The 20,363-nt window shown below is 44.6% G+C and overlaps 1 protein-coding gene across 1 annotated transcript in view; it reads right to left on the bottom strand.

The window, feature by feature from the left end:
* Positions 1–218: 218 nt before the first annotated feature.
* The window catches only part of LOC139366952 (zinc finger protein 236-like), a 98,067-nt gene continuing 77,922 nt past the window's right edge, over positions 219–20,363 (bottom strand). Inside the window, exons 22-32 of the mRNA XM_071104751.1 lie at positions 19,089–19,487; positions 16,662–16,807; positions 16,099–16,321; positions 13,729–13,932; positions 10,522–10,665; positions 8,946–9,112; positions 8,541–8,669; positions 8,242–8,436; positions 6,074–6,203; positions 4,711–4,884; positions 219–558 (exon numbers count right to left, since the gene is read on the bottom strand). Coding sequence (XP_070960852.1) covers positions 416–558; positions 4,711–4,884; positions 6,074–6,203; positions 8,242–8,436; positions 8,541–8,669; positions 8,946–9,112; positions 10,522–10,665; positions 13,729–13,932; positions 16,099–16,321; positions 16,662–16,807; positions 19,089–19,487 — 2,054 coding nt within the window. The 3' untranslated portion in view covers positions 219–415. The remainder of the gene's footprint in view (positions 559–4,710; positions 4,885–6,073; positions 6,204–8,241; positions 8,437–8,540; positions 8,670–8,945; positions 9,113–10,521; positions 10,666–13,728; positions 13,933–16,098; positions 16,322–16,661; positions 16,808–19,088; positions 19,488–20,363) is intronic.

Raw genomic sequence — 20,363 nt, 5'->3', positions numbered from 1 at the left:
ACCATGATATTAAAAGGAGTTTTAACCATGTTGAGACTATAAAATGCTTATTTATTTTAATTTTATTTTTGTAGCAATCACAGATTGCCCCTTTAATGCATATCTGAGGACAAGAGAAAAAGGCAGAAATAGCTGCTGCTAAGCTAATGTGTGTAGGTACAGCCGCACCCGCTTTCTGTTTTCAGTATTTGATTGGCAACATCACCGTGGGTATGCTTTAGAAAAAGTGCAGAACTGTCCAACTCAATTAAAAAGCTGTTGGTGGTGGTGGTGGTGGGGGGGTGATCTGAGTGCTATGTTTTTCCACACCTACTAAGTAGTAAAATCAGTGCTTTGTATCATCAGTGCACAGACTCCTGGTAAAGAGTCTATGCTGGGATGAACCGGGATAGTAAATTCAATTCTGAGTTGGGATCTAAGGGAAGACGTTGGGAATGCCACAGTGCCAGTCTCCAGAAGACTCCTGGACAACCTCTTCCATGTCATTCAACTCAGGAGGGACATCCACTTCCGTCTCTGTCCCCTGCTCCAAAGTCATCTCCTGGGTCCGATCGAGACCTGTGTCCAAGAGAAAGACGGAGAGACAGACAGACAGAGACACACAGAAAGAGAGAAGGAGAGAGAGAGGAAGAAAGAGAAGAGAATGAAAGAGAGAGGACAGAGTGAGAGGGACAAAGTTACTCATGAACATTGCTGTTAGACTGGAGAGAGAGTGTCAAGGGAGTCTCAGAGTTTAAGAATGGAAAAAAATACAGTACAACACACAATACATTTATCACCTGTGAAGTAAGTTAGAGGAAGGGGTGAGTGACAGGTGAAAGTTTACCAGAGCTCTTTCTCAATTGTCAAAAGAAAATCCTCTCCTTTTGATGCATTGATCTGGAAGAATTGACAAGGTGACAATGAGTCAGCCTGAGGAGGACGAGTTGCCTTCAGCCATATTGTTTTCCCCAAACTGTGCAGATGAGGAGGTGGTGAGGACAGCCGTTTTAAGAAGTCGAGACAGAGCCTTTGTGTCCGGGATCCATCAATAGACATGAGAGTTAGTTCAGCAGAGGACATTTCCTTTGTACTAACCATCAAACGTTTAAATGGAGGTATACAAAACCAAATAGGCACAAACGGGAGAGTGCGTCACAGCAAGGGTCCATAATTAAGCCCATTCTATCTATTGAAAGAACTCACTTAATTTTACTGTCTCTCTCTTAGACGCTCTCAATAAAAGAGCTATTGTGAATCATCCAACACATGTCTGCAGGTGAACGTTTGTTAGATATCGCCTTGGTATTTTTTGTTGCTGCTAGCCTTCTCCTATAAAGACTGATGCTCGCACTCACCCCCCACATACACAGACAGTGCCTGGATACAGCCCTTAGCCGTGGTAGATTGGCCATATACCACAAACCCCCAAGGTGCCTTATTGCCATTAAAAACTCTTAACCAACTTAATTAGAGCAGTAAAAATACATATTTTGTCGTACCTGTTGTACACGGACTGGTAAACCAGCCAATCAGCATTCAGGGCTCGAACCACCCAGTTTATAATGAGGATTAATCAATTAGCATGTCAAATGAAATGCACAATAATCCTGTGTTAAAGAGCCCTGTTCACATATTTACCATGGAATAGGAAGTGCTATATATATCACAAAAAGTTAGTGACAGGGTTGCAATATTTCAGATAGATCTAACACCAACACAATAATGAAATGAAAATGCCAAATTATTTTCAAACGTTTGCCACCACAATATGCTTCACAGTGGGGATGAGGTACTTTTCTGCATGGCTATCTTTCTGTCTACGCCAAACCCACTTCCGGTGATTGTTTCCAAAAAGCTATATTTTGGTCTCATCTGACCATAGAACCCGGTCCCATTGAAAGTTCCAGTAACGTTTGGCAAACTCTAGGCGCTTGAGTTTGTTGTTTGATGACAGCAAGGCTTTTTTTATGGCAACCCTCCCACACAACTTGTGGTTATGTAGGTGGCGTCTGATCGTAGTTTTGGAGACTTTCTGACCCCAAGACCCAAATAACGTCTGCAATTCTCCAGCCGTGATCCTTAGAGATTTTTTGGCCACTCGAACCATCCTCCTCACTGTGCGTGGAGTCAAAATAAACACACGTCCATTTTCCAGGCCGATTGTTAACATCTCCAGTTGCTTTAAACTTCTTAATTTTTGCCCGGATAGTGGAAATGGGCATTTTCAAACATTGAGCTACATTCTTATAGCCATTTCCTGATTTGTGCAGCTCAACAACCTTTTGTCGCACATCATTACTGTATTCTCGGGTCTTTCCCATAGTGATGGATGACTATGGGAACTTGGCCTGTGTGTCACATCGTATTTATACCCCAGTGAAACAGGAAGTCATGGCTTACCACTTAAGTGGTAAGAATACATTTTCACAGCCTGTTTTGCACATATTTACCAAGGGTGCCAATATTAGTGGAGGGCTCTGTACATATGAGATGAGTAAAACAGTATGTGAACATTATTAAAGTGGCCAGAGATTCCATGTCTATGTACATAGGGCAGCAGCCTCTAAGGTGCAGGGTTGAGTAACCGGGTGGTAGCAGGCTAGTGATGGCTATTTAACAGTCTGATGGCCTTGAGATAGAAGCTGTTTTTCAGTCTCTCGGTCCCAGCTTTGATGCACCTGTACGGATGATAGTGGGGTGAACAGGCCGGTGATTGTCAAGCAAATAACTGTAAAATTAGTATCTCCTGGCTTCTACACATAACCTACAAGCCATTTTAAAATCAATCCATGTAATATAGCCTACACCTTCACAATAAATACATTATTAATTTTAGACAGGTCGAAAGAAGCATGATATGTAGTCTATTTCAGAAGAAAATAATAGCATACTCTGAGTTAGGTCCTGATGTGGCTATGCCAAATGGCTGTGGGCTACACGAGTTCATTTAGCTTAGAATTCCGTGGCATTATTTTATAGCATGAAGAATACAATTGAACAAAGCTGAATAAAATATACAGTACCAGTCAAGAGTTTGGACACACCTATCCATTCAAGAGTTTTTCTTTAGTTTTTCTATTTTCTACATTGAGAATAATAGTGAGGACATCAAAACTATGAAATAACATACATCCTGTAGTAATCAAAAAAGTGTTAAACAAATCAAAATATATTTGATATTTTTTGATTCTTCAAAGTAGCCACCGTTTGCCTTTATGACAGCTTTGCACACTCTTGGCATTCTGTCAACCAGCTTCACCTGGAATGCATTTCCAACAGTCTTGAAGGAGTTTCCACATATATCGTGCACGTGTTGGCTATTTTTCCTTCACTCCGCGGTCCAACTCATCCCAAACCATCTCAATTGGGTTGATGTCGGGTGATTGTTGAGGCCAGGTCATCTGAAGGTGTGTTGGGTCATTGTCCTGTTGAAAAACAAATGATAGTCCCACTAAGCGCAAACCAGATGGGATGACGTATCGCTGCGGAATGCTGTGGTATCCATGCTGGTTAAGTGTGCCTTGAATTCTAAATAAATCAGTGTCACTAGAAAAGCACCGCCACACCCCCTCCTCCATGCTTCACGGTGGGAACCACACATGCCGAGATCATCTGTTCACCTATTCTGCGTCTCACAAAGACACGGCGGTTGGAAGCAAAAATCTCAAATTTGGACTCAGCAGACCAAAGGACAGATTTCCACACGTCTGTTGTCCATTGCTCGTATTTCTTGGCTTTAAAAGACTCTACAGATGCACCATCGAGAGCATCCTGACCGGTTGCATCACCGCCTGGTATGGCAACTGCTCGGCATCCGACCGTAAGGCACTACAGAGGGTAGTATGTACGGCCCATTTAAATCACTGGTTGCCAAGCTTCCTGCCATCCAGGACCTATAAACTAGGCGGTGTCAGAGGAAGGTTCCAGTCACCCAAGTCATAGACTGTTCTTTCTGCTATTGCTCGGCTAGCGGAACCGGAGCGCCAAGTCTAGGTCCAAAAGGCTCCTTAACAGCTTCTACCCCAAATCCAAAAGACTGCTGAAAAATGTATCAAATTGCCACCCAGACTATTTACAATAATGACACCCCCCCACCCTTCGTTTTAACACCGCTGTAACTCGCTGTTTATTATCTATGCAGTCACTTACCTACCCCTACCTACATGTACAAATTACCTCGGCTAACCAGTACCACCGCACATTGACTCGGTACCGGTACCCTCTGCATATAGCCTCGTTATTGTTATTTGTTACTTTTTATTTAAACAATTATTTTAGTTTATTTAATAAATATATATTTTTAGCTCTATTTCTTATACTGTATTGTTGGTGGAGGTCTTGTAAGTAAGAATTTCACTGTAAGGTCTACACCTGTTTTATTAGGCACATGACCAATAAAATTAGATTTGATCCTTGCTTCAGGTCCTAAGCTACAGGCAGTTAGATTTGTGTATGTCATTTTAGACGGAAATTGACATGAAGGGTCCTATCCAGAAGAGGCTAATAGTCACCGTGGGAACAACACCCGCCCTTTACACTTCCTGATAAACTCAGTCACCGTGTCAATGTTATTCTCTAAGGCTACCCAGAACATATCTCAGTCCGTAAAAGAATTTAGAGAAATGGGTGAGAATTTGGGCTGCGGTCCCCATCAATAATGGACTAGCCTCGTCAGAGAGAGAGAGCAAAAGTATTGCGCGTGTTTGAGTGTGTGTGTCCGTGACTCACCGTAGCCGTGTGACCTCTTCATGTGCAGCTTCATGTTGCTCTTCTGTGTGAAGCTGATGCTGCAGATTTCACACTTGTAGGGCTTCTCCCCTGTGTGTTTGACCGTGTGTACCTGTAGGGCACTCTTTTGGTTGAAGGCCTTGTCACACTGGGAACACTTAAAGGGACGCTCACCTGCACAAACACAGACAGACACCTTCTCAAGACTTTAAATGAGTACAAAGGTTACTTGCTTGCAAATGGCGGTGCAATTCGCCGGATGAATACAAAACACACATTCTAATTCAATCTTGTGTGCGGAGAAGGCAACAAAACGTCTCGCACTAAGATACGTTTGAAATACGGAACAGAAGTACTTCTAAAAAGTGATTGCGCCTACAGTAATGGATGAGTTGCAGTATATTACTGCAAGCATTAGCAATTTACATCCAATTGAATAAATATGTTATAAAAAATGAAAAGGCCTTGTCAGCTTACATTATCTGCTGAAAGATGTGAACCCCTGGCAAAGCGTAAATCAGATTTCCCAATATAACTTGTAGCCTACTGTGCCAATCAGAATAATAGCGTTGCCAGGAGATGCCTCCCATTTAAAAATTATATGGCCTTTAGAATAATCTCGGAACATAACGACCTGCCATAATTGGTACCATTACAGTGAAAATACACTGACTTATTTGACTGAAATTAAGGAGACCTGTTATGTCTGCAACTAAGTCCATGGCCATTATTTAAGTACCTCTGCCTCAATCTAAACCATGAAAACTGCACTGTGAGAAAACAGCCACACAATTTGTTGAAGACGATGGAGAGTAAAACCAATTTCCAGTTCGAAGAGGCCCCCACCCGTTAGCTTAAAGATGGACTAAAAGCAACGGTTGTGATTGTGATGCTTTTCTCTTGCTGATGTAACACTAGCAAGCTAGGCTGTCATTACATGTCGTGTGTACGAGCTCCCTTATAGTCTCTCCTGCTGGGGACGATAAGAGGTAAGACAGGACCCCCCCTCTACAGAACAAAAGGTTCCAATTCAAAAGAAGCAAAAGGCACATCCTACTTTGTCGTGTCGGGTTGTGTTAAATTCACATTAGGAGAGAACATGATTGATGTGCTCTGAAGAAGTGCATTTGGTCATTTTGCCATTGAGGCACATTAAATCATTTTCCTAAGGTCTTTGAAGTGTCCCAAATGCCTGATGGAAGGTCACTCTAGACGAGGACTCGGATGGCAACTTCATTCATATGCTACGTTTTCACTTTCGCTCCGTCGAGGCTGGGATGTACAATAGTTCTAAATAGAATACTAGTCAAAGATTTATTTGAGTGAACGTTGTGTGCGCGCGCAGGTGCGTGTGTGGGATTACCTGTGTGTGTGCGGTTGTGTCTCTCTAGTTGGCTGGGCTTGGCGAAGGCTTTATCACAGGAGGAGCATTTGAAGAACTTGGGCCTTTGGGAGCCCAGTGAGGGTCCTTGCTGGTGGACACGCTCGTGCTCCTGTAGGAGAAAGAGGTCAGAGGTCCCAGGGACAGAAAATGTGAAACAGAGCAAATATGTTACAAAAGACAATTCTGCAATTTGCACGAGAACTGGCCTGCCAATTGCGCCAGCGTACACTTAAAACCATTGGAAAACCCAAAGTCTGATGACAAACCATCCCAAAAAATTCTAATTCTAATGCAGGAACCATCCAGAAACCACCGATTCCAATGATGAACCATCCAGAAACCCCAAAGTCTACTGACAAACCATCAAAAACTCCTGTCTAGTCATGAACAAAGAAACAAGGAGGCCAGTCTCGTCATAGGATAGTGTGATAAGTGAAAAGGATAGTATAGTAGCCCCGATTGCTTTTAACATCAAGGAAAAACTATCAGCAACTGAACGTTTCTAAAATAACTTCCTCTACATGTCCCCAGAGTCATAGGAAAGTCTGAGCAAGCAAACCAACTACACAGACAAATGAGTGTGAGCGTGTGAACATGCGCCCAAACTTTTGGTCTGGTGGGCCAAATGTTGTCCAGGGTGAAGTTTGGCCTGCGGGCCTCACTTTCAGCAGCCTTGGTATTTACCTTTAAATAAAAGCTACTCAACTCCTTAACATTATTGCTAAAAGTACTGGCTTCTCCCACTTAACTATTGCTGAAACTCCATCGCTAAATTACATCATGAAGTTAATGAACCCAGCAACAGTTAAGTGGAGAAAAAAAACAAAAACATGAATTAATCATTCTCTAATCTCGGACACCCAGAACTAAAATCTGTTGCGTAATTGCATCAAATGCTTAATAAGCTTAATGTACTAACAAAGTATCCACCCCTCTAAACAGAAACTCAAGCCAGTTTCAGGGAAGTCTATGGGCCAAATGTCCCCTCTGGGGTTACATGGGGCTGCTGATTAGCATGGGACAGGCTTTGATACCGTTCTAGCCGCGCTCCACCTACCCAAAGGAGCATTTAATTCCATGAATGAGATGAGGAAAGCATTTGGGAGCAGGATGAGCAAGGAATGAGGGGGGTGTCACTGAGCCAGAGAAGATGTATAAGTATCTTAACACACACGAACGCTCTCTGAATGACTCACAATCAAACACACATGTAATATGCTCTCTCTCTTGTTCATACACATGGACACAGACACACCATCAGGGGATCACACGTGTCATATTAGGTAAAGACGGACACACACTCAGTACACACACACACAGACAGTACACACACACACAGACAGTACACACACACACAGCCCACACACACACACAGAGCACACAGCCAAGGACAGAGGAGGACATTGAGGAGTTGCAGAACAGCATGGCTCTCAGACTGGACGAGAGCAGCTTGTAGGGGGCTGACCTCTGCATATTGACCTACAAATTAGGTCAAGCTCTTGCCTCTCCTCAATGCTTCCCACTGTTTACGTGCTGGAGTGGAGCTATTAAATGGAGAGCCTCTCTTCCTTGGGCAGCCGTATCGTCATGAGTAGATTACGACAGCATTGTCAGAGGTGACAAAGTGTGCACTCAGCTGTTAACTTTTACCTCTCGCTCCTCCCGGGGCTTATTACTCTGTCAGGAGGCAGGAGGCGTTTGGGACACAGAGGGAAGAATGACAGTTGGTGTATCGTTCTTAAGAGACCACGTCAGAAACTGAAGCAGCAGAAGAGAAGGCTTCAGTCATTGTGCTCAGGTCCTCTAAGGTGATTGTGTTTAAACTCCCCTGAATGCTGAGAAACTCTCAGCTGTTTGACTTCTGTAACCCACTCCTAATCCCGTCCTCCGCCCAGAATACACTCAAGAGTACTCAGAGCTGGCCCCATAGGAAACAATTATCCAGAGTTTAACTCTGCTCTGAGGGCAAGGCAGGACAACTACTATCAGGGAATGGAAGGAATACATATAAACGTGCTGTAGTGTGTGTCTGCCCAGACCTACGGTGCTTTATTTTGCCACACACTCCGCAAACTTGACAGTGTTCCAAGCTATATAGTCCAGTCTCCAGTGTGTTTGTTGGTGACTGTGTGTCTGTCCCTGCTTACCTTTAAGTGAGTAGCTCTTTTGAAGGCCTTGCCACACACTCTGCAGACGTGGCACCGGTCCTTGCCGTGGGCCTGCCTGCAGTGGCGTCGCAGCGTGTTGGCACTCTGACACACCTGATCGCAGTAGAAACACTGGTTCTGCTTCTGGTTATGCCCCTGGTCCTCCTTCCCCACCGCCTGGCCCTCCTCTGATAGCTGGTTTCAACACAACACACACATTATCATACCCACCACCCTGTCCATCTGTTAACAACACAACACACGTACATGCGCACACACACGCACAGTGGCTGACTGACCCTGTATACATTGTCAGGTTGTCCCTCAGTGGCCTGGGGGTGATGACTGATCAGTATGACCTGCTGGGTGGAGCCGGCCTGTTGTCCTGAGAGATCCTGGTCACTGAGCACAGTTTGGTACTGCTGACTCTATAGAGAGAAGATACTCACTGTTACTGTGTGCGTGTAACACGTTCAACTATACTTGTGAGTACCAGAAGTCCTCGCAAGAATAGTAAACCAACCAAAATTCAGAGAAATGGTCCTCACTTGTAAAAAAGTACATTTTAGGCTTAGGTTTAGGGTTAAGGTTAAGGTTTAGGGAAAATGTGATTTTGAATGGGAATATATTGTTTTTCAGAGTGGTTACCTGTGTGTGTGTGTGTGTGTGTGTGTGTGTGTGTGTGTGTGTTTCAGAGTGGTTACCTGTGCGTTGAAGTTGAGCGTGAATTGAGGTTGAGCGTCCAGCATACCCTGTGTGTCTGCCAGTGTGAGAGTCACGCTGCCGTCGCTGGCCATGCTCGATGATGACATCACCAGGCTCTGGGAGCCAGCCGTCTGCGATAGGGAGGTGCTAGGCGGCAGGCTGGTGACTGACAGGAGAGACAGGAAGTAGGTGAGAATTTATCTTGACAGAAATACTTGCGAGATTTTAAAAAGCCATTTTTGTGCCATGCCATTGAAAATGAATTGGCTATGCATTTTCAAATGGGTAGAATGATGCACTGTGGCATATGATAATCGCAAGGAGAGCAAGCCAGCGGAAATTGACTGGGAGTGGATTGGGCAGATACCTGAAAACGCCACATGAACAGCAAATACGTGAAAAAAAAAACATTTTATGAGAAGTTATCAGATAATTTACTTGTTCTCTGTGGCCTCATTTAAAATTGTGATGTGACAGTGTCAAGGGAAATTAGGCCTAGCAGCTTGCCATCACTCACCACTACAAGGAATCTTGGCAACTATGTTCCACAGCGTAAAAATGTGAAAGGCCAAGAACCCCTTAGGCCTAAACCTCAACTAAATCTTGTAATGAATGACGTGGAAATTGAGCAAGTTGAGGTGACTAAACTGCTTGGAGTAACTCTGGATTGTAAAACTGCCGTGGTCAAAACATGTTGATACAAAAGTAGCTAAGATGGGGAGAAGTCTGTCCATAATCTTAACAACACTATCGACAAGGCAGGTCCTACAGGCCCTGGTTTTGTCGCACCTGGACTACTGTTCAGTCGTGTGGTCAAGTGCCACAAAGAGGGATGTTGGAAAATTACAATTGGCTCTGAACAGGGCAGCATGTCTGGCCCTTAAATGTACATGGAGAGCCAACAATTATATGCATTTCAATCTCTCATGGCTCAAAGTAGAGGAGAGATTGACATCATCACTACTTATTTTTGTAAGAAATGTTGACATGCTGATTGCGCCGAGGTGTCTGTTTAAACTGCTGGCACACAGCTCGGACACCCGTGCATACCCCACAAGACATGCCACCGGAGGTCTCTTCACAATCCTCAGGTCCAGAACAGACTATGGGAGGCACACAGTCCTACATTGAGCCATGGCTACATGGAACTCTATTCCACATCAGGTAACTGACGCAAGCAGTAGAATCCAATTTTTTTTTTAACGATAAAAATACACCCTATGGGATAGCGGGGACTGTGAAGATACAAACACACATGAACAGACACGCATACCAAAACGACCAAACTCCTCTCAACGCCTATTCATTGTTTGTAACAGAATGTTGTCCACTTGAGTTGAGAGGAGATCGATGACGATGGCTCCGAGAAGTAGACAAAACTCCACAAGTGATGAGCGTTGAGAGGTACTGCAATCAGAGTGTTAATTGACCCATCTCTCCATCTCTCCCGCTGAACGAATCACTCAACACACTTTACGTCACAGGCCTTTCACTGTGCGCTCCAAGCGGGCTGCACAATGGGTGAGTAGATGCAAACATACACACACAGCAGTCAGTGCTGCTGCCTGCCCTTACCAGTCATGCCCGCGTTGCTCTGAGGTAGAAGGTGGTCATTGCCAATGGTGAGGGTGGCACCTGTGGTTTGGTGGGATGCCAGCCTGATCCCGCCAATCATCTCTCCGCCACCATGGGTGCCGTGCTGCTGGAGGAGGTCTTGACCTTCAGGATGAGAGAAAATACATTTGATCTCCAGCCCACAGTGACGTGACTAAATGATCTTCCCCCGCCCCTTTTTGCTCTTTCTACATCTGCAGTCTTCATCTCTCCGTTATTGGCTTTGTTTACATTCATGCAAAGTTTGGTCACAGAATGACGGCACAAGAAGCACAAACCAGCATTCTGTTATCAAAATTGGCATCTGCACTGTTCGTCAAGTAAATGTGTTTTTGCACATTTTTCTGTGGAAATTGTTAAAAGTCGCAATTGTGCATAGAGTTGTATGTTTAACTTTGAAATCATTGGTTTTTGTTTGGCATAAAACCGTTTTTAGTCTCAGCATCACTCCGTTAAATTGCTACCGTGAAATTGCCTCTCTGTGATGAAGCACTTTAAATGACATTTTATGACTTAAATTTAATTCCCGGGCAGAGTGGAGGGGAACTGATTCTGAGCTGGATATAGGTATACCGGATTAAGTTTGTACTATTGTAGGAGGATGTTTGACTGTGTATGCATCAGAGTGAATCAAACTTGTGCCTGTAAGTGTGTGTGTGTGTGTGACTGTGTCCAGTATGTCAATTGACACACAAACACCTAACTTACATTTCTGTGGAATATGAGTGCCACAATGACATATTTAGGAGAATAGGAGAGGAGAATTCTATTCATACATACAGTGGGGCAAAAAAATATTTTGTCGGGGCCTCCCGGGTGGCGCAGTGGTTAAGGGCGCTGTACTGCAGCGCCAGCTGTGCCATCAGAGTCCTGGGTTCGCGCCCAGGCTCTGTCGTAACCGGCCGCGACCGGGAGGTCCGTGGGGCGACGCACAATTGGCCTAGCGTCGCCCGGGTTAGGGAGGGCTTGGTCGGTAGGGGTGTCCTTGTCTCATCGCGCACCAGCGACTCCTGTGGCGGGCTGGGCGCAGTGTACGCTAGCCAAGGTGGCCAGGTGCACGGTGTTTCCTCCGGCGCATTGGTGCGGCTGGCTTCCGGGTTGGATGTGCGCTGTGTTAAAGAAGCAGCGGCTTGGCTGGTTGTGTATCGGAGGACGCATGACTTTCAACCTTCGTCTCTCCCGAGCCCGTACGGGAGTTGTAGCGATGAGACAAGATAGTAGCTACTACAACAATTGGATACTACGAAATTGGGGAGAAAAAGGGGTAAAATTCAAAAAAAATAAAATAAAAAAATATATATATATTTTGTCAGCCACCAATTGTGCAAGTTCTCCCACTTAAAAAGATGAGAGGCCTGTAGTTTTCATCATAGGTACTCTTCAACTATGATAGACAAAATGAGAAAAAAAATCCAGAATATCACATTGTAGGATTTTTAATGAATTTATTTGCAAATTATGTTGGAAAATAAGTATTTGGTCACCTACAAACAAGCAAGATTTCTGGCTCTCACAGACCTGTAACTTCTTTTTAAGAGGCTCCTCTGTCCTCCATTCGTTACCTGTATTAATGGCACCTGTTTGAACTTGTTATCAGTATAAAATACACCTGTCCACAACCTCAAACAGTCACACTCCAAACTCCACTATGGCCAAGACCAAAGAGCTGTCAAAGGACACCAGAAACAAAATTGTAGACCTGCACCAGGCTGGGAGTACTGAATCTGCAATAGGTAAGCAGCTTGGTTTGAAGAAATCAACGGTGGGAGCAATTATTAGGAAATGGAAGACATACAAGACCACTGATAATCTCCCTCGATCTGGGGCTCCACGCAAGATCTCACCCCGTGGGGTCAAAATGATCACAAGAACGGCGAGCAAAAATCCCAGAACCACACGGGGGGACCTAGTGAATGACCTGCAGAGAGCTGGGACCAAAGTAACAAAGCCTACCATCAGTAACACACTACGCCGCCAGGGACTCAAATCCTGCAGTGCCAGACGTGTCCCCCTGCTTAAGCCAGTACATGTCCAGGCCCGTCTGAAGTTTGCTAGAGAGCATTTGGATGATCCAGAAGAAAATTGGGAGAATGTCATATGGTCAGATGAAACCAAAATATAACTTTTTGGTAAAAACTCAACTCGTTGTGTTTGGAGGACAAAGAATGCTGAGTTGCATCCAAAGAACACCATGCCTACTGTGAAGCATGGGGGTAGAAACATCATGCTTTGGGGCTGTTTTTCTGCAAAAGGGACCAGGACGACTGATCTGTGTAAAGGAACGAATGAATGGGGCCATGTATTGTGAGATTTTGAGTGAAAACCTCCTTCCATCAGCAAGGGCATTGAAGATGAAACGTGGCTGGGTCTTTCAGCATGACAATGATCCCAAACACACCGCCCGGGCAACGAAGGAGTGGCTTCGTAAGAAGCATTTCAAGGTCCTGGAGTGACCTAGCCAGTCTCCAGATCTCAACCCCATAGAAAATCTTTGGAGGGAGTTAAAAGTCCGTGTTGCCCAGCAACAGCCCCAAAACATCACTGCTCTAGAGGAGATCTGCATGGAGGAATGGGCCAAAATACCAGCAACAGTGTGTGAAAACCTTGAAGACTTACAGAAAACGTTTGACCTCTGTCATTGCCAACAAAGGGTATATAACAAAGTATTGAGATAAACTTTTGTTATTGACCAAATACTTACAGTGCCTTGCGAAAGTATTCGGCCCCCTTGAACTTTGCGACCTTTTGCCACATTTCAGGTTTCAAACATAAAGATATAAAACTGTATTTTTTTGTGAAGAATCAACAACAAGTGGGACACAATCATGAAGTGGAACGACGTTTATTGGATATTTCAAACTTTTTTAACAAATCAAAAACTGAAAAATTGGGCGAAAAATGTGGTTATGGGAAATATATTTCTCAGCGTTTTAGATGATACAATGATTTGCTACACTATACTTGCTTGTTTTGTCGCATAAACTGAAATGAAGTCAACCAGGAAATGGCAGAGCAATTCCTGCATAGTGCATCTTTAAAAGCATATTGGATTGGTGCAAGCATTAGCTGGAGAGTTTCCTTCTTTGTCAAATCCATGATGGGGAGCGTGCAAGTGTACACTTTGGGAGAAGTATGGAGAATAGGGACAGATCATTTGTGTGTGTCTACCTGATATGGTGAGTGTGATCTCCTGGGGGTGGTTGCCTGCAGCAGTGTTGCCCCCAGCAGCAGCGTTGGCCTGGGCCTGGACATGAGCTAGAGCCTGGGTGAGGCTGGAGTTGTTGATGGTCAGGGTGATCTCCTGAGCACCATGAGCCCCACTGGACACCAGGCCTGGAGCATTCATCACATGGCTCAGGTCCTGATGAGAACCTAAAGGGGGAAGGAGAGAAAACAGGGAGATACAGAAGCCATCATTAACTAATTGACTCTCTTCACTTCTATCCTTCCTCAATTCCTTTCTCTCTTTTTTCTCTCTCCTATCCTCTCCCCTTTTCATCCCTCTTCTCCTTATCCCCATTTTACTCCCTCCCTCCATCTCTCCTCTCCTCTCCCGCCGTCTCCCATGGCTTAGGCTGACACCCTATGCTGTCAAAGTAGGTCCAGCTGGTGTGAAAGCATGGCTGTGGAACAAACTCATTGTGACAGTTTCCTCAAGGTGTGGCCACACATCACATACCACTCATATCAACAAAATAAAGCTGTGGAGCTCAAAAGAGAGCTGTGGAGCTCATTTTGAGTTTGGCTGCAAGGAAGCAAAAAGGATTCGGCGTCGTCGAGGAAAATCCAGAATTGTATTAATTATTGATAATGACCACGTTTACATGCACACCAATATCCTGTTATTATTCACAATACTCAAGTATTCTGTTTTTGAGTTGATGCATATAAACATCATATCCCGTTTACAATAACCCAAAAAAGCTTGCATCCCGGTTATGAGAAACCCGGAAAAAGATGCCTGGGATATGCAGATCGAAGACGGGATACTGTGGCATGTAAAAATCTTATCCCCCTTAATGTTCTTTTTGCGGTCTGCGGAGGCTGAGTTTAGCTTTTCATGGGTGTTGTGTGATGTTTTCATCTGATTGTCAAACAAATCACTTCAAAAAGTAGGCTCCCTGCGCAGTTCCATCCACCATAATATATATATATATATATATATTTTTTTTTATTCTGCTTATAATTTCCAACATTTGGTAGTCCATTTGTCAAGTAAAGTTTGATACATGCAGCTTCTCTTCTGTCATAACTTGGTGCCCCAGAAGACGAAATAAAGTAATGCTCACCAGAATAATTTCTTACATCGATAGAACGAATGCAGTAGTAATCTAGTAAACACCTGTAAAGTTGTCGGTTTCGTTTAGGGACCGGGCAGAAAACGCAACAACTCCAAAACAGTCCTATGCAAAATGTCAAAATGTTCAGTTTGACCAGTTTTAAGGGAATTAAAAGCTGAGAAAATGACGAAACACATTTATGAAAAGACTTCTGTTTGTCCTGCTTGCATAACAGTGTCAAATATAGCACATTACACGCGCAGTCACGTCTTCTCAAGAGATGCTGAAAGAAAGAATTCAAATTTCTCCACTCCTGTTCGAGACAAAATTAACACGTGTTGTATAATTTCATTGCCAGAAACGCAACATTCTGCAGCATTTAAAATGATATTATGCTACATGTGAAAGGTTAGAAGCCAAAGTCAAGAGTCCATATTTCAGCTACTATTCGATTTAACCCATATGACCTTAAATGAGGAACATTCTGTTTATTCATGGTTACAGGGATAAGACTTTAAAAGCGGGATATGAACTACTACCTGGAACACAGTGCGCATGTAAACGTGGTCAATGTTAGTATAGGAATGCATATGAGAGGTATGGGGGAGAAGACGGGAGCACCATGCACCTGCGTTGTCAAATTAAATGTATGCATCTGTTGAGGGAACAGGTAAATTGAGGAGAAGAAAATGTGTACATCATCGAAAAGGCACCACAGTTTCTGTTTTGAACAGAAAATGCTCCATCTTGAAAAACGTGAATGCTGACATGCACAATGCTTTGGGATTGTAATGGACTAATAAACGAATAAACATAACCAACTGACATTTACTCTTGAGGTGCTGACTTGTTGCACCCTCGACAACTACTGTGATTATTATTATTTGACCCTGCTGGTCATTTATGAACGTTTAAACATCTTGGCCATGTTCTGTTATAATCTCCACCCGGCACAGCCAGAAGAGGACTGGTCAACCCTCATAGTCTGGTTCCTCTTTAGGGTTCTTCCTAGGTTTTGGCCTTTCTAGGGAGTTTTTCCTAGCCACCATGCTTCTACACCAGCATTGCTTGCTATTTGGGGTTTTAGGCTGGGTTTCTGTACAGCACTTTGATATATCAGCTGATGTAAGAAGGGCTATATAAATACATTTGATTTGAATTTGATTTGATAACACAAGTGAACTTTCCGAGGGAACTACCCCTTCAATTCTCCTGAGGGATCATGTTAGTATAGGAACAGAACGGGACCACCATGCACCTGTGATGTCGTGCTCGCCAAGGCTGCCCATGGTGACGTGGCCGGGGCCGATAGCGGGGGGGTGCAGAGCCAGGCTGGTGAGCGGGTGCAGGACCACATTGGAGCCGGACGCAGAGGGGTCTCCCGTGGCCATGAGGTGGGCACCAGGGTGGCTGGTCAGGCTTCCGTCTCCTGTCAGGGCGTGGGAGAGGAGACCTCCCTGCTGGAGGATGGCTGGGTCAATCTGGAGGGGATGGGAGAATACCAATGAGTCAACACAAGAGGGGTGGGAGGGAGGGAGAGAGAGAGAGAGAGAGAGAGATGAAAGAGAGATGAAAAGTGAAAGAGAGAAAGAGAGATGGAGAAAGAGAGATAGAGAAAGAGAGATAGAGAAAGAGAGATAGAGAAAGAGAGATAGAGAAAGAGAGATAGAGAAAGAGAGAGAGGTGAAAGAGAGAGAGAGAGCGCGATAGGGGAGCAGAGGAGAGTTAGGACAGATGATGAAAAAGAGGGAACAAAGGGAGAAGGAGAGGTGGAGCAAAGGAGAGGAAAGAGAGGGTGAGAAGTAGGTGACACCTGATTACCTGCAGTGTGATGTTGTTGATATTGCTGGAGTCGATGCCAGAGATCTGGACGTTGGGACACACTAGGTTGGCAGAGGTGAGCTGGAGGTGGATGCCTTCCAGAGTAGCCAGACCCTCCGACAGAGACACTGTCAGGTCACCACCCGCTACAATAGAATCACAAACCACACCATTATATTAGAAGACCTTTATTGTCCAAGCTTGGATAATTCGACTTACATTTTAAGGCATCAAGTTTGTACACAACACATAACGAACGGGCTGTTATAAAAAGCAGACTCCCATTCTGTGATATTTATAGAAATGTTCTATCGTTTAAATGAATCACAAAACACCCATCTATTCTGGAAGAATGGCACTTAGAAATGCATGATGAGCCCAGTTCAACTGTCTAGACTCTAAACCCACCATAAACCAAAATATAAGGTGTGGGACTTTGAGAAATAACTTCAATTATGTAATTTAATGCAGATTCACATAATAAAAAAATGAATGGTAATAATTCCGATTTTTCTGTGTTTGCTCAATGTGCCTTCCGTCTGCTCGAACAGATAAGGAGTGGCTCAGAGCAACTTATCATCCAACGGGGGATCTTCGAGGGAACTAGGGGCCTACATGCGAGCGAGCGAGAGCGAGAGGATGCCAGTAGCACCCTGAGTTGTGTGCCAGCAATGAGCACGGTGCGTGGAAGCCATTTCTAAGTCATTTCGAAGCCCTACTAGATTCTCGAACAGCGCTGTGAGGGGAATTCATTTCATGGCTGCTTTTTTGGATGGCTTCCCCCTCGCTGCCAGTTTGAACAAACGACAGATTATAGGTGAAGTGAGCCAGAGTTCAGTCAAAACATTTTAACTCTTAAGTGTTGATGCTTTTCAGACTCCACAAATGTTGCTTCAGACTCCTTATTTCATCCTAGTCTGTAGATCTAACTAACAGATACGTCATACCGTAGTTGAAGCTGAGAATGTCTTAATAAATTGGATTGAACAAATATTTATTTTCCATGAGATGGGAAACTTGTCTTTGACATGAGGCTCATGTAACAGTATAACTTTAGACCATCCCCTCGCCCAAAGCCGGGCGCGAACCAGGGACCCTCTGCACACACCAACAACAGTCACCCTCGAAGCATCGTTACCCATCGCTCCACAAAAGCCGTGGCCCTTGCAGAGCAAGGGGAACTACTACTTCAAGGTCTCAGAGCAAGTGACGTCACTGATTGAAACGCTATTTAGCGCGCACCGCTAACTAGCTAGCCATTTCACATCCGTTACACTCACCCCCCTTTTGACCTCCTCCTTTTCCGCAGCAACCAGTGATCCGGGTCAACAGCATCAATGTAACAGTATAACTTTAGACCGTCCCCTCGCCCATACCCGGGCGCGAACCAGGGACCCTCTGCACACATCAACAACAGTCACCCACGAAGCATCGTTACCCATCGCTCCACAAAAGCCGCGGCCCTTGCAGAGCAAGGGGAACTACTACTTCAAGGTCTCAGAGCAAGTGACGTCACTGATTGAAACGCTATTTAGCGGGCACCGCTAACTAAGCTAGCCGTTTCACATCCGTTACACTCACACGAGGAAAACTACAGGAAAAGTGCTTTTAAATATTTGCAGAACATTGGTCTTGCTTTTGAACCAGGCGTGAAAGACGTTGCCTGGCTACCCAGACTCCTTGCTCCAGCCAAATACTATACCACGCCCATGGACCTTAGTATCTTCTCCACAATGAGTCTGGATCGGAGTGCTTCCTCGACCCCTCATGAATTGAAACACATTCGGGGCTGTCTTATTGGTCCAGAAACCAATGGGTTGGGCCAGAGTCAGAACACAAGTGGGTAAAGCGTCAGTTTGGAAAATTGCCATTGGCGTTGATACTCTGATTGGTTAGAGATGATCCAATCGCTGATGACTTTGTTTTGTACAACACTCCTCGTGCCCCTCTTCACCACAAACAATTTCAATGATGGCAGTCTCAGACACCAGTCATCAGCTCTTCCTTGGCTGGCTACTGAGAACAGACTGTACTTGGACTCAGGCTTCTAACCTCTCCTCTCAGTCTCAAACTATGGTTTGAATGTAGACTAGGTTAGGGCGGACTGTTCAGGTGAAATATGGTTGCTGTGCTGAGCAGCACTTGGGTGCATGCTTCATGTCAATAGTGGAAAGGGTGAGCTAGGCTTGCATAGGGTAATAAGTATTGGCAATAAGAATGAAATAATTATGTGTTTGTGGCAACGGACGGTTGTGCGAATGTGTGTGTGTGTGCTAGGGTTGCGGTGAATTCAACCTAAACTCAAGTCAGGAATTGAATTGTATTAATGCATTTTATGGAGAGGAACCCATGTTCAATTCAATATATTCATTGAATTGGAATTGACCCCCAACCCTGATGTGAGTGAGTGAGTGAGTTGGCCCTTACCGGACATGGAGGTAGGCAGGATAGCCTGGCCCACCAGGCCTTGCTGCAGCAGGTTCTGGTCAAACTGGCCTGCGAGGACCTGGTTTGCTGGGAGGTAGATGTTATGGTCTGTGGTGGTAGCCTGGAGCAGGCCCACAGGGTGGAGGGTCTCTGGGTTAGCCGGGTGCTGCTGGTTCTGGTTACTTCTGGATGATGCCGCTCGCTTGGCCTTCCGACCCTCTGAGCTGGGCCGGTAGTGACACTGGATGTGGGTCTTGCGGTGGCCTGAGGTGCGGAAGCGGAGCTCGCAGAAGGGGCATTTGAAGGGCTTGGAGCCCGTGTGGAGACGCATGTGGACTTTCAGACTCCCTTTGGTGGAAAAGGATGTGTTGCACATGTGACAGTTGAACAGCTTCTGACCTGCAGGGGGAGAACAACAGAATGATAGCATTGTTAACGGTAGGTTTCTTCTTGTTTTCCCCTATAGTATGTAGCCCTAACAGGGATTTACTGTGTACCACTGATTCTCATTATTTAACATAGTGGTAGGTTTGGCAACAATGTGACTGAGGTCTGGGATTGAGTGAGGGCCACCAGGGGTTTGTTTGGAGTGGGGGTTGGGTGTTAGGTCCAAAATGTGTATTGTGACTCTAGATTGATGTGAACCAATAAAAAAATATATATTCTCAAAAAACTTTTGCCAATAATGTCCTGAAACAGAGTTTGAATGTCATTGTTCCATTGATGAACGTTTGGCACCTCCGTTCTGACAAGACGCCTTTTCCTCGATTTCTCCCCTAGAGTACCATTGAAACGAGTTACTTTTCTAATCACTGCAGTTCCAAAAGTTAATTCAGACGTCCCTACAGAGAATACTGATCCACAGCTCTTCAACAATAACTTGGGACTATTAGGCCTGCTTAGCAAATGTCTGGGCCTTCTCATTAATCAGGGAGAATGAGTGTGTCTGCTCCAGGGTCAGAGTGTCAAACCACAGTAATTACCAAAAGAGAACAAGGTGTGAGGAGATATCTCCTAATATCCCTTGAATAACAAAACTTTTCTGCTGCCATCTTGCGCCGGCGATCAAACCTACAACTCCGTCCCATAAATCATCGGGCACAATTACTCCCCACAGCGCCGTTAGACGATAAGACATGCAAATGAGGCCGATTTAAATATTGTTTATAACAAATTAGGACTACGTGTCCAAGAATTTGTAAACTCTTGTTTTTGAGTACGGACCCGCTTTCACTACATTTACTGATTGATTTACATAATGTAACTCTTATATCA

The sequence above is a fragment of the Oncorhynchus clarkii genome, chromosome 2 (assembly GCF_045791955.1).
Source record: "Oncorhynchus clarkii lewisi isolate Uvic-CL-2024 chromosome 2, UVic_Ocla_1.0, whole genome shotgun sequence".
Lineage (NCBI taxonomy): Eukaryota > Metazoa > Chordata > Actinopteri > Salmoniformes > Salmonidae > Oncorhynchus > Oncorhynchus clarkii.
Note: the sequence above shows the minus strand (reverse complement) of the source record. Positions and strands in the feature narration are given on the sequence as shown.